General features: G+C 46.6%; 1 protein-coding gene across 2 annotated transcripts in view; it reads right to left on the bottom strand.

The window, feature by feature from the left end:
* ZHX2 (zinc fingers and homeoboxes 2) overlaps positions 1 to 14,218 on the bottom strand; it is a 191,314-nt gene that overhangs the window by 15,961 nt on the left and 161,135 nt on the right. For both annotated transcript variants that reach the window (XM_032252815.1, XM_032252822.1), the window contains exon 3: positions 6,270 to 9,006. In XM_032252815.1, the coding sequence (XP_032108706.1) occupies positions 6,274 to 8,787 (2,514 nt within the window). In that variant the 5' untranslated portion in view covers positions 8,788 to 9,006 and the 3' untranslated portion in view covers positions 6,270 to 6,273. The remainder of the gene's footprint in view (positions 1 to 6,269; positions 9,007 to 14,218) is intronic.

Below are 14,218 nucleotides of genomic sequence, written 5' to 3'. Positions count from 1 at the left end.
GCAGGAACGTGCTGGGCACACTGCCTTCCAGAGCCTGGTATGCTGCAGATATTCCACAAATACTTGGTTGATGAATGAACCAAGTCATTTATTAGGAATGCTTCTGGGCTAGTGACTTCACCTCTTTGGGACCTACATCCTTCCTCTGAAAATGAGGGGGCTGGATTTCATGTCAGCTAAGCTTTTACAAGCTTCCCAAAGCACAGTGAGAATTCCTGGGGTGAAAAGCTCCAGAATCAAGTAAATGGAAATGGTATGAGTTAACTCCCCATTAGGCATGAGGGAAGCCGGACCAACAGGCAGTCCCTGAGAAGCGTCACCAGTAAATATCTGGCGACACATTCTCCAACAGACCTTTCCCTTGAGCTTCTCACACACATGGGAAGCAAACTGTACCCAACTCCTCTCCTCTCACTGCTGTCAACCACTGGGGCTATTGAGTGATGGGAAAAAATGAGGACGAGCAAAAGGACTGAAATACTGGATCCCAACTATCTTTTAAAATTCTCTGGTTGGCTCAATAAACCATTATTCAGCAACCATCTGCTCTGAATCTAAACGAGGGATTCAGAGATTAATGAGATATGGTCCCTGCCTGTAAGGTCTGGTACAGGAGAGAGGGACACAGATGACAACAATATTTTCATTCATTCATTCATTCATTCATTTATTCATTCATTTGGACAGCTAATCTGAACAGAGTGTGAGGGTATGCCTCTTCTGGATTTTAAATTATAACCAGAATGCAACGCTTAGCAGTCTTAAAAACTTTAATCAAGCCGAACCGTGGAAAATATCTTTCTGACATTTCACATTTTTTTTCCTCTTCTCCAAAGCCATCCCTAATCATCAGGAGTTGGAAATTGCTGACAGAAATCAGAAGGCAGTGAAGGTGGTGGCTGGAGCTTTGAAGTCAATTTTAGACACTGGCTGGGTGAACTCTGGCAGGTTCTTGAGCCTCAGAATTCTTTGTTTAAAATAAATGGGAAGGTGGCTTGCACATGTGGGTTGGTGGGAAGGTTCTGAATCAGACAACATGTTGGAAAAGCCGCCTACCCCCTTCCTAGCTCCTCCGGTTTCTGTGTGCACTGCTCTCATGAAACAACTGGATGAGCTTACAGGTGTTTCTATGTCCATTTCTCACCTTTATTAAACAGACATAAGGTAGGGGCTGTGTCTTGGTCATTCTGGCAAATCTACACAGATTAGCACAGTGCCAGGCACAAAGAATGCTCTCTAGAGTTCTTGCTGAATGAATATGTTGTGGATTAGTTTCCACTCCCACACAAAATCAAGAAATGACCACACTGTCTGTTTGGTCTGGGCTATGGTGGTGGTGATTCTGTTGGAGAGGGAAGGACTATAGTGGCTGGGGCCAGGCACTGGCCTGACAGTTGAGAGGTGGCCTCCAGGGTCTTCCAGCTATTGGCTGAGAAACACAGGGCAAGTCACTCATTTTCTTTGGGCCACAGTTTTGCCCTCTATAAAATGGAGAAAAAGCTGTACCCACCCCCTAGGGTGGTCATGAAGTAGAAATGACTTAGTAGACGTGTTTAGAAGGTGTCTGAGCACACAGTGGGTGTCAATCAATGGGAACTCTCACTAGCAAAAGTAACAGGACATTCCATTTGCCGAACATCAAGACTGATGTCTGACCATGTCTTGCTCAAGTACGTTGACTCATTTTTCATAAAAAATAAATCTAGTTTTCAGCCTCTTCCTAGGACAGGTCCCTCGATGGAATGACTCAAAAATTATTCAGACACAAGGACTGAATCAAGACAACACAATTCAAAGGCTGGGAAGTATTCCTTATCTTTGTGTCTAACCTCAGGGCTGACATGAGCCTGGACTGAGTGAAATGCTTTCCTAAGCCTTGCAGAGCATAAAGTAGAGGGATTTGGTTGCAGGAGAGATGGTTACCACCTACAGAGGAAATCTAGTCCTAGAGCCAGCTCTCAGTTGCTTGCTCAAGTTCCTCCCTCCTCACCCTCTTGCGCATCACATAACACCTTTTATAAAGTCAAAACTGCGAATTATTTCAGGATTATTATATGTGTCATAACTGAACCGAACTGCAGGTTCCTAAATATGTATTTAAATAGGGACATCACTGAATATTTATGAATTTCAAGAGTCTCATGTGTTTGGTTCATAAAAACTGTGAAATAATTTGGAGAGATTTTTTTTCCCCCTTTAAATTGAAAGATTCCTTTAAGGAGTCCAGGACGTGGGAGAACTTCCAATGCCATCCCTAGTGCGGACAGTGGTCCTTTTCTCAATACAATAGACCTCCAATGGCTAGGCACGGTGGCTCACGCCTGTCATCCCAGCACTTCGGGAGGCTGAGGCGGGTGGATCACCTAAGGTCAGGAGTTTGAGACTAGCGTGGCCAACATGGTGAAACCCCATGTCTGCTAAAAAAAAAAAATACAAAAACTACCTGGGCATGATGGCATGTGCCTGTAGTCCCAGCTACTTGAAAGGCCGAGGCAGGAGAATCTCTTGAACCCGGAGGCAGAGGTGGCAGTGAGCCGAGATGGTACCACTGCACTCCAGCCTGGGCTGTAGAGGAAGACTCAATCTCAAAACAAAACAAAATAAAACAAAACAAAACGATGGATCTCCTAAATATCAGGGAGCCAGCAGGGATATCTGATGTTGCTGAGTGTGGAACAGATCTTAGCAGCCTGTTTAGGGTTTTTTTCTAGCTCACAGTGAGGGAATTTACTGTAATTAAACATAAAGTGGGGTTCCTGCATGTTCCTTTTTTTTGTGGACACAGCTATTCCCTGTCCTGGGAAGGGGGTGTAAACTAGAAATGGAACATTTCTGTCATAAATAACAAGGTAGAGATGGCAGAAGGAAGAGTGAGGACTCTGGAGACAAACTGATGTGTTGGCTGGGGGAAACGTGGGTAAATGCTTTGGTTTCTGAGTCTGTTTCTGGGTTCATAGAAATATAGAGAAGCTACCTCCCTAGGAGAATTAAGTAAGACCATGGTCAGAGCACCTACCCGACCTCTGCTATTCAGGCGGCCTTTGTTCATCATTCCATTGCTCCTCCCCAAAGGAGGAGGGTAATAAAATGAGGTAATAAAATGAGGCAGCTGGCAAATCAATGACATTCTCTAGAAACTTTGTTTTAGCCAGTTCCATCCGTGATTAAAGGAGCACTTTAATGAGTAGCCAATCCCAGAATGCCATCTTTCTCCTTTTTCCTCCCACTTGCAGGAGGAAATGCCCAGGTGTCAGGGGTGGTTTTCTTTGTGGTTTTAACATTCCCTCCCTCATTACTGTCTTCTCTGGGCCACTGGGGTATCAGGCACGGTAACAGAACCACCCACATGGGCATTTTTAACTGGTGGTGGTGGTACAGCTTGGAAGAGAAGGGATGGGGACAGGGGGCCTCAGGGGCCTCTGGAGAACTGCCATCCCTAGACAACCTCTCACTCAGCTATGGGGCCCTGGAAGTGCCATCTGAGCTTCCCTTGGGATACAGAGACAATGAACATCTTTATATTCAAATTTAGCAAACACTTGTTCAGAATAGCTTTGCTTGTTACGGAAAATCACTGAGTTTGCTTTCAGTTTGCCTCCTCTTATCCTTCACCGAACCCAAACTCTACCTTCTGGCTATGCCAAGCCTCTTTTGGTTTCTCAATGGTGCCATTCCTTTTCTTGTCTCTGGACCTCGGCCTGTGACGCTTCTTCCACTTGGACCACTCTTTTCCTTATCTGTGCCCTTGGCTAACTCCTTCTCATCCCATGAGTTGGATGTCCTTTCCTCCAAGAAGCTCCCTAACCCCCCACCGGGGTGTTCTTCCTATGAGCCCCCCCATGGAGCCGTGCCCTTCCCCATCGTAACACATATCACACTGATGAGTAAAGGAAAGTGCAATTTCCTCTCTCCTTAGCCTGCCTGAACTCTGTGTGAATGGGGACTGTATTGTCTGTCTCTCTCATGGCACTGTTTCTAGCACCTAGAGTAGACCTGGCACACAGTAGGTGCTCAGAGGGTACTGTTGAATAGAACTGAACCCTATTATCTTCTCTGGGGTGGGAAGAAAAAGCAATCATGTAGACATGTGTCACAGATGGGAAAAGGTCAAGGAGAGAGGATGGGAGGCTGGACGTACTGGCTCACACCTAATCCCAGCACTTTGGGAGGCCAAGGTGGGTGGATCACCTAAGGTCAGGAGTTTGAGACCAACCTGGCCAACATGGCAAAATCCTGTCTCTACTGAAAATACAAAAATTAGCCAGGCGGGGTGGTGCATGCTTGTAATCCCAGCTACTCAGGAGGCTGAGGCAGGAGATTCGCTTGAACCTGGGAGGTGGAGGTTGCAATGAGCCAAGATTGTGCCATTGGACTCCAGCCTGGGTGACAGAGTGAGACTCCATCTGAAAAAAAAAAAAAAAGATGGGGCAAGCAACGAGCCTTCATGTGGACAAAAAAAAGAAAAAAGAAAAAAAGTTACTCCTTTAACTTAATGAGGGAGGTGTGGGCTAGGCAGATAGAGTCTTCTAAGACGGTGGCTAAATGGCCAGAGGTAGCCAGATAGAGGTGGGAGGTTGCTGCCACTGGTGACCTCAGTGCACTTCTATCCCCCTCCTTCCACTGGCGCCCTCCCCTTTGGGCTGTGCAGACACCCCAACACCTGGGCATTTCCTCCTGCAAATGGGAGGAAAAGGAGAAAGACGGCATTCTGGGATTGGCTGCTCGTTAAAGTGCTCCTTTAATAGTGGATGGAACTGGCTAAAACATGGTTTCTAGAGAATTTCATTTATTTGCCAGCTGCCTCATTTTATTACTGAATCAATGAATTAATGAGCAACGTGTTCGGCCAAAGTTGTCCAAGTTCATTAAGAGGGAGCTGTGGTCATTTTCAGGCTGCCTTTGGGACCCTGTCAATCATCCTGGAGGTTCTTACCTTTATTTTCTCCTTTGTAAAGATAACTTGGGAGGCACATTCCGTGGCCTTTTCAGTGACCTCTGGAGAAGCCTACCTGGGTAAACTGTGCATCTTCCTCCTTGTAATATTTCCTTTCCCTCCCACAGCCCTCCCGCTGCCACCCCGCTGCCACTGCCCCCGTTTCTCAACTTGCCACCGAGCTGCTGTGCTTCAGGCCTCAATTTGCACTGACCTCTTAGGCAGCCGAACACCAACGGCTTCAGTGGTGCGTCCCATTATGGGGATGACATGGCCATTAGTAACCATGGAAACCGCCCTTCCCCCCAGCTTGTGTGGCTCTACAGGCCTAATTTACACCCGGCTCTTCCAGATTTGAAGGGGTTATGGGGATCCAAGCACGGTGGCACCGTCCTTTAGCCCTGCCAAGGCAAATATCAAGCCCTTTCAAAGCCTTTTCAGATGAAAATAAATAACCTCAAGTCTTTGATTCAGTAAACGTGGACACATATTCTTAAAAAATCCAATAAGAAAAGGAAAAATAAGAGAAGAAGAAACAACCTCTTCATGTTGGTTTGTTTTTTTACAGCAACAAATGTAAAACACACAGAGGAGGATGTGTTTTCTAACAGTCACATCTAAGCTTCAGAATGGCCAGGCCTGAAGGCTGGTGCCCAAAAAGGTCACAGCCAGCGGTGGTCACTCCTGGGCACAGCCTTACAAATGAGGACATAGGTTCCATCAGCCCCCATTTTTCTTTTTTTTTTCAAAGAACCTTTATGAATAACTCATCAGCTGGGCTCAGTGGCTCATGCCTGCGATCCCAGCACTTTGGGAGGCAGAGGCAAAGGGATTACTTGAGTCCAGGAGTTTGAGACCAGCCTGGGCAACAGAGTAAGACCCCGTCTTTACCAAAAAATTAAAACATTAGTTGGGTGTGGTGGCAGGTGCCTGAAGTCCCAGCTACTTGAGAAGCTGAGGTGAGAGGATCACTTGAGCCTGCAGTGACCCACGATCGAGCCACTGCATTGCAGCCTGGGTGGCAGAGCAAGATCTGTCACTAAAAACAAAACAAAACAAAACAAAGCACAAAACCAAACCCTTCCACTACAAGAACAAGTATGTGAGGTAATGCATAGGTGAGTCAGCTTGACTGAGCCATCCCACTAGGCGAACACATTTCAAAACATCATGCTGTACGTGATCAATATACACCATTCTTATTTGTTAATTACCAGGAAAAAAAGCCATCATCTGTGTCAATGTCTCTGTACCCTACAGCCCCTATTAATTCTGGCAATGAAAAGAAAGCAAGCTGCATTCTCCCCTGCTGCCTTGGGTGAGCAGGTGGAATTACCTGTCTAGGCCTGGCTGGCCTCTGCAGGGACGCAGTCGGAGTCGGATTCGGCCAGTTCCGCCATGCCTTCTGCTGCAGCCTGACTCCAGCTATCTGATCTATCTGAGTTGGCATCCTCCTCCCCGACTGTCACCTCCACGTAATCCACAACGCTCGACTCCTCGTTCTCGTCGCTGCCCTGGCCGTCCCGGCTGCTGCCCTCTGACCGGTCTGAGGTGGCCTCTGAGGGCTTCGCTGCCAAACCGTCTTTTGCTGGCTCACTGCCTACTTTTACCCTGGGCACCAACTTCTCCAAGTCCTCTTCACAGAGCTTTTTGGGGTCCTTGTAATATTGCGGAGCCACATCACTCCCATTCTTTGGGCTCTCGGCGATGGGTTTTGTTGCTTTCCTTGCTGCGGTATCATAGCCGTGATCATCAGCCACGGGCTGGTGCTGGTACTGCTCCATCCACTTCACAGTTCCCATTTTCAGCAAGCATCTGTTCTCCTTGAACCAACGCACAATCTCAGTTCGGACCAGGCCTGTCTTGGCTGCTAACTGGTCGTACTCCTGGGGAGTAGGCCACTGGGTTCTTGCAAATGTGCTCCTCAGAAGATGAACCTGTTCTTGATTTTTTGTAATTGCTGGCGAAGGGCTGGGCAGAGAACTGGTTAACTGGGCACCGGAGAGCTGGTCAAGTCGAGGCAGGGCACCGTTGGGGGCACCCACATCTTGAGCTTTTTTGCCAGACCCCATGGAATCCAAGACAGCTTGTTCCATGCTGTCTCGAAGCTTCCGCCTCTCAGAGAACCAGGAGTCGATCTCTCTCCTGCTCAGCTTGGTCTCCACCCTTAGCCGATCCAGTTCTGCTTGGGTAGGAAAAGAACTTTTCAAAAAGCTGTCTTCCAAGATTTTAACCTGACCCTGTGTTTTCTCTTTGAACTTCTGGGGGGCAAAGTCTGGGTACGGATGGTATGTGCGACCGTGTCGGGAGGCTGCGATGGCCAGCTGGTCTTTGGCAAGGGATTCGCTGGTGATGTGGACGATGCCCCTTTGACACCGATATCGGTGGTCACTGAACCACTTCTTGATCTCGCTCCTGGCAAGGCCAGTCACCTCGATGAGCCGGTAAACCTCAGCATCATCAGGGAACTGGCTCTGGAGAAAGCTGGCCTTGAGATGTGCTATCTGCTCCTTTGTCTTCTTGCGGTCACTGGCTGGGGTGAGCGGGGGGTTGGCCACCTTGGGTGGGGGCTCTGGCACCTGAGCGATGTGTGGACGCTTGGGCTCCGGGGCAGCTTGGGGAGTCACCAAGGGTCTCTTCTGGCCGTGGTTGGTGACTCCTGCCACGGCAAGCGTGATGGGGGAGCAAGAGACGGTTGTTGACCCACTGGTCACCTGAGTCAGCACCAGGCTAGTCTGGCCGAGTATCTGGCAAGGTAGAGCCGTCTGGAGGATGGGCTGCGTTACCTTTGTGGGGGCCAACTGGGCGGGCAGCACAGTGATGGTCGGAGGTACTGACTGGATGGTGCCATTGAACATCTTCTTCCGGGCCTCCTCCACCTCTTCTGGGGACCAGCTGATGCCGTGCTTTAAGCGCTGGGTGGCAAACCAGATTCTGATGTGCTCCTCTGGGTGTTTGGAGGCAGCTGTCAGCCAGGACAACTCCGCCTGGGTGGGGTAAGGAAACTTGTTGAAGGAGTTGATCATCGTGGCATTTGTATCCAGAGCAGAGTTGTATTTGGTAGTATTTAGTGGGACGGGGACCTTGGGCACAAGGTTGATATTTGGTGGCAGCTGTACAGAAGGCATGACGTGTCCTAATGTGTCTTGGAGGAGCTCCACGCTTCCGAGTCTTGAGAGGATCTCAGCTGTGTCTGTCACCAGGCGGGCGGTCCCTTCCACATGGTTCTCGGGGGTCATCTCCTCGGGCTTCTTGGGCGCCTTCTTGGCATCTGCTTTCGGTTTCCCGGGCTTCATGATGGGGGTTTTACTCACCGAGATCCCAGGATCACCGTCACCAGTTCCAGGGCCGCTGGTGGTGATGGACACGACATGGTTGGTGGCTTCAATGGACTGTTCCAAGACAGTCTGATTATTGCGTTTAATTAACTTCAGCTTGAAGTTGGCCTCCCCAGGATGGAACTTGGAGTTGTGGTCAGACAGGGAGTCGTACTTTTTGGTTGTGAAGTTACATTCTGCACACACGTAGAGGGGGTTGAGAATCACGTTAGGATGCTGCATGTCGACATGCTCTGTGAACTCGTTCAGGTTTTGTGTGGAGTAGGGGCAGTATTTGCACTCGTAACCACCTTGGAGTTTTTTGGACTGGCTTTCCCCTGTAGATTTCACCTCTATCACTTCATTTTCTTTGGAAGAGTTTTCAAGTTCTGCTGCCCAACTGTCCTTGGCCACGTCAGGCTGTGGTGTGCTGATTCCTTTTTCTTTGGCCCTGTCTACCTCCTCGGGCACATCTTGTTCTACCACTTGTGATGTCCGAACCATGCATGGAGTTGTAGATTTCCGTTTGCTAGCCATGCTGCCTGTCTGGGTGCAATGGCTTATTTTTGGAAGGGAGTGGAGAGGGGGCAGTGAGATTCTTGGAACGAATAAGATGAAAGGCTTTTGGCTTTATTCCCCCTCAAATGGCTTTGGCTTTCCTCGTATGCTGAAGTCTACTGTTTGAGTTTTCAGAATGATTTCAGCACAGAAAATTGCAATGGCACCAAACACTAAACATATCAGGAAACATCGTATCTGTGGACAAGAACAAAGACAAGGTTCAGTGTCTCTTTACAATGCAAAAGGAACTGGCACTTCCTTATGAGTGGCTCCCATGACCCATCCCAACGGGCACCCAACACCTATGTATGCCCAGATGGTGTGAAAGTATTTACAAACATGAAAGGTCACATTCTTCTTCTCTTCCTTTGTTTGGGAAGGAGGTGAACACACGGCCAACCCAAGTAAACATGGGTGAGGGTCACCATTTCATGTTTAGAGACAAAGGAATACAGGAAAGGTAGACAGGTACTAAAATCTTCTGAAGTGGTGAGAGGGAATGTCGCAGATGGTGGCCTTGTAAGCCGTTTTTATATATGGTACCTCAGAAGCAAGATGATTCCCCGGGGCTGGCAAGTGAAATTTATTCAGGCGCTAGGAAACAGATATGAACATTTTATGTATCATAAAAGCAAAATCACAACAGAAAATCCAGAAAATGCAGAAAAGCATTAAAAAAGCAATCGCCACCCCCCCGCCAATATTGTAGTTTTATAGTTCAATTCACTTGAACAGTTCCCTGTTGCCATAAATAGTGAGCAAAATAATGATTTTAAAAATCATTATTTCATCACATGACGAAATCATCATGTGTGGTATATCCTTACAATGCATGTTATTATGTTGTAGGAGTATACCACACATGATGTGTTCAGACACTGGACTTTAAAAAAATTTTTCTACTTTAGGTTCTGGGATACATGTGCAGAACGTGCAGGTTTGTTACACAGGTATACACGTGCCATGGTTGTTTGCGGCACCCATCAACCTGTCATCTAGGTTTTAAGCCCTGTATGCATTAGGTATTTGTCTTAACACTCTCCCTCCCCTTGCCCCCCATCCCCCAACAGGCCCCAGTGTGTGTTGCTCCCCTCCCTGTGTCCACGTGTTCTCACTGTTCAACTCCCACTTATGAGTGAGAACATGCAGTGTTTGGTTTTCTGTTCCTGTGTGAGTTTGCTGAGAATGATGGCTTCCAGCTTCATCCACGTCCCTGCAAAGGACATGAACTCATCCTTTTTTTATAGCCATTGGACTTTTGTTGGACATTTATTTCCAGTTCTTGGCTCTTATCAACAAAACTGCAGTGAATATCCTTAATCCTTATTTCTGATAACTACCTTTGGATGGATGCCTAGAAGTGGTTCTCTTGACCCATATGGCAGAGTTTTGGCCTCAGTTGGCCTTTCCTTGGTAGTGGAGGAGAGGGCTTGACTCACAATCCAGTCTATGTAAAATGCTAATGTTAAAAAGCCTTGCTGATTAGATAGGGAAAGGCAGTTTTTTGGATTTTTGTTTGTTTCTGAGACAGAGTCTGGCTCTGTTGCCCAGGCTGGAGTGCAGGGGCACAATTCTAGCTCATAGCCAACTCCATCTCCTCCACCTCCAACAATCCTCCTGCCTCAGCCTCCCAAGTAGCTGGAACTGCAGGCACACAACACCATGCCCAGCTAATCATTTTATTTTAATTTTTAGTAGAGACGGGGTTTTGCCATGTTGTCCAGGCTGGTCTCCAACACCTGGGCTCAAGTTATCCACCTGCTTCTGCCTCTGTCTCCCAAAGTACTGGGATTATAGGCGTGAGCCTTGCCTGGCCAAGAAAACTGTTTTAATATGCCTTTATGCTTTTCTTGATTGACAATAAGGTTGAACTGTTTTCAAAGATTTGTTCACTATTTATATTCTTTTGTGAATTGTCTGCTTATGTCATTTTTTTAGCTTGGTGTTCAGTGGTTTTTATTACGAATTTGCAAGAATTCTCCTTACATAAATAACACTAATCCTTTACTATGTTTATTGCAAAACTTTTCCCAGTTTATAATTTACCTTTTTTTTTTTTTTTGAGACGGAGTTTCGCTCTTTTTGCCCAGACTGGAGTGCAATGGCGCAATCTCAGCTCACCGTAATCTCTGCCTCCCAGGTTCAAGCAATTCTCCGCCTCAGTCTCCCAAGTAGCTGGGATTACAGGCATGTGTCACTATGCCTGGCTAATTTTGTATTTTTAGCAGAGACGGGGTTTTTCCATGTTGGTCAGGCTGGTCTCCAACTCACGATCTCAGGTGATCTGCCTGCCTTGGCCTCCCAAAGTACTGGGATTACAGATATGAGCCACCGCGCCTGGCCCTATCATTTGCCTTTTAGGTGTGCATATTATATATATTGTTAATGTTTAATATATTGAAATTTTAATTTTTAGTTCATAAATTTACCTGTTTCTCTTGTAGCTTGTTTTATTGTAATTGTAGATTTAGAAAGTCTTGATGGCTGAAATATATTAATCTACATTTTCTTAAAACTGTTTTAACTATATTTTTTTATTTAACTCATCTGGTATTGATCTTGGGTTAAACTGTAAGACACAATTCTAACCATTTTTCTTGAGAGTTACCAACCATCTCAGCAGCATGTATTATTATGACTAATTTTTGAGAAACCTCCTTTATCATACACAAACTTTATATCTACTAGGGTTGGTTTTGGGTTATCTAATCTGTGTATTGATCTAGTTATTGAGTACTGCACTTACACCTTGCTTCCAAAAGCATTTTTGTATGTTCTGAGTACATTTTTACATCTAGTAGAATTCCTCCTCATAACTCTTTCTTTTTGCAAAACAGCTCTTGGTTATTTTGATAATCTAGTCTCATGAGTCAATATCACCTGCCAAATAAAATTAGATTAGAATTTTGATGGGAACTGCATTAAACAAATGATGATTTGGAAGCACAGGAACAATTTGCTTATTAGGTTAACAGAACCCAGAACCCAGGCTGGAGAGCTGAAGGGCTAAAGGGGCAGGAGACATGTTTTGAAGCAAAGATCTCTGACCTCCAGGAAAGGAAGGAAAGGGAAAGGAACACAGGAGATAGCATATCATCTCTGGCTCCTCCCATGGGCCTGGGTTTGAATCCCACTGAAGAGAGGGCAAAAAGGTGATTTTCACAAACAATTCTGAAAGCCTGGGTCCACGCCCACCTGCTTAGGGGCTCAGGTGATGCATTTGGGCAGGGCTGGGGAGAGCAGCACCTCCTCCTTGTGAACCCAGAAACTGGCCCCTCTAAGATGAAAGTACTGGCACTTGTAGGCTGGTCAAATTTATCAGCAGTGGCATGCGGGCCCCTCAGGCAGCGGTGAGGCGAGAACAGGGGCCAACCACAGAAGAGGGCAACCGTTTCTTTTTATTGACCACACCTAAACTGCCACCTCCAGCCTCCATCTGCTGCGATCTTCAGACTCTTGATCTCACCTCTCAAATACTTGCCATGCCTTCAGAGTTCATCTCCAGCAATGGTACCACCAAGACCTGGTAAGCTCTAGCCGCTGCTCCCTCTCCTGCTGCTCTTCACGCTCTAGTGGCTCTGTCAGGACCTCACTCCTCACAGCACCTCTTCCAGAACATCCCACCCGAGAGCAGCTGGGTTTTCAGGTCTCCACTGAAAAGTCACCCTCCCACAGAGAGGCTTTTGCTGACAGCCACCCCTCTGCAAACCAATGCCTCCCCAGCACGCTCATTTCCTCACCCTGAGTGGCTTTCTTCAGGCACTTTTCAATAGCTGACATCATACTTCAATGTTTTGTGGTTAAAAGAGGAGCAGGTGTCTGTCTACTTGTCTTTATTGTTTGTGTCTCCCTCCAGAACCACGCTGCCCAATGTGGCAGCCACTAGCCACGTGTGGCCTTTGAGTTTAATTAAAATGAAATAAGATTACAAATTTAGTACCATAGTCATAGTAGCCACATTCCCAGTGTTCAAGGAGCAAATGTGGCTGGTGGCTATTGTCTGACACAGTGAAGGACATTTGTATTATTGTGCATAGTCCTGCTGGACAGCACCGTTCAAGTGCAGAAACTCCGTAAAGGCAGAAAGGGTTTTATTTATTTATTTATTTTGAGATGAAGTCTTGTTCTGTTGCCCATGCTGGAGTGCAGTGGTGCAATCTTGGCTCACTGCTACCTCCGCCTCCCGGATTCAAGCCATTCTCCTGCCTCAGCCTCCCAAGTAGCTGGGACTACAGGCACAAGCCACCATGCCTAATTTTTTTTTTTTTCTTTTGCAAAGACAGGGTTTCACCCTTTTGCCCAGGCTGGTCTTGAACTCTTGGGCTCAAGCAATACATCTGCCTCCACCTCCCAAAGTGCTAGGAATACAGATGTGAGCCACTGTACCCAGCATTACAAATTAAATTAATTGCAGCGAGGCTATTGCTTGGGAACTGCAGCTCAGTGACGAGGTATGCTAAAATCTGTGAATGCTCAGTAGTGTGTATACGTGCACACATGTGAACATGTATGTTGGGGTCACATGAGTGCAGGAACTCTGTAAGGGGAAGGAGATGCTACAGTTCTGTGGGGAGTACTATTGACACAGCAGAATGCGGTTATGCAGCTATGAACATCTGGCCAAAGGGCTTGGGACATTTGAGTTAAATTTTTCAAAAGAAAGGGGGAAAGAGACTTTCCTCCTGCAGAGAAAAAGACATCAGGCAGGAGTATACTCAGAGGAGGAATGACCTTTCTTACAGAAACTCCACATAACCCACAGTACTTAAATCTGTTGACAAGTGAGCCCCCAAAATGAGGTGAATTGTGGTAAAATGTCCTGGAAACTTCTCAGTGTTCCAGAAACTGTGGTTGAAAATAAAAGCATCGTCTAAAACTCATTCAGCAACCAGGAATCCAAACCAAAGCAGTTGAAAAAGAAGAAAAGAGGAAGGAAGAAAATAGAGAAGAAGAGCTGAGAAAACATAGAGCCTTTTGAGAATCTATTTCTTAGGGTTCTCTTGGTGGAGCTGCAAGAAACACAGGCTTTGGAGGGATGATCCTGGCACCAGAGATTGGGTGTCTGAAGGACAGTAGGATGTTGATATCTGTCATTTTGAAAGCCTGCGAGGCACCAGCAAGGTGAGGACCACTACCATGAGGCCTTGCTGGAATGAAAGGCTAAAGTGTTTTGAGCAAAGTCTTCAGGTATGATATGCCTGGGTTAAATTTGGCAAAAATGAAAAATAAGTGAATGAATGAATACATAAAATGCAAGTTAAGAATAAACTCCAGGCTGGGCGCAATGGCTCACTAATCTCAGCACTTTGGGGGCCTGAGGCTGGTGGATCATGAAGTCAGGAGATCAAGACCATCTTGGTCAACATGGCGAAAACCCGTCTCTACTAAAAATACAAAAATTAGCTGG

Source organism: Sapajus apella, unplaced genomic scaffold (assembly GCF_009761245.1).
Source record: "Sapajus apella isolate SASKATOON/1434 unplaced genomic scaffold, GSC_monkey_1.0 scaffold3, whole genome shotgun sequence".
NCBI classification, from domain to species: domain Eukaryota; kingdom Metazoa; phylum Chordata; class Mammalia; order Primates; family Cebidae; genus Sapajus; species Sapajus apella.
The sequence above is the reverse complement of the archived record's forward strand: the minus strand, read 5'-3'. Positions and strand labels throughout refer to the sequence as shown.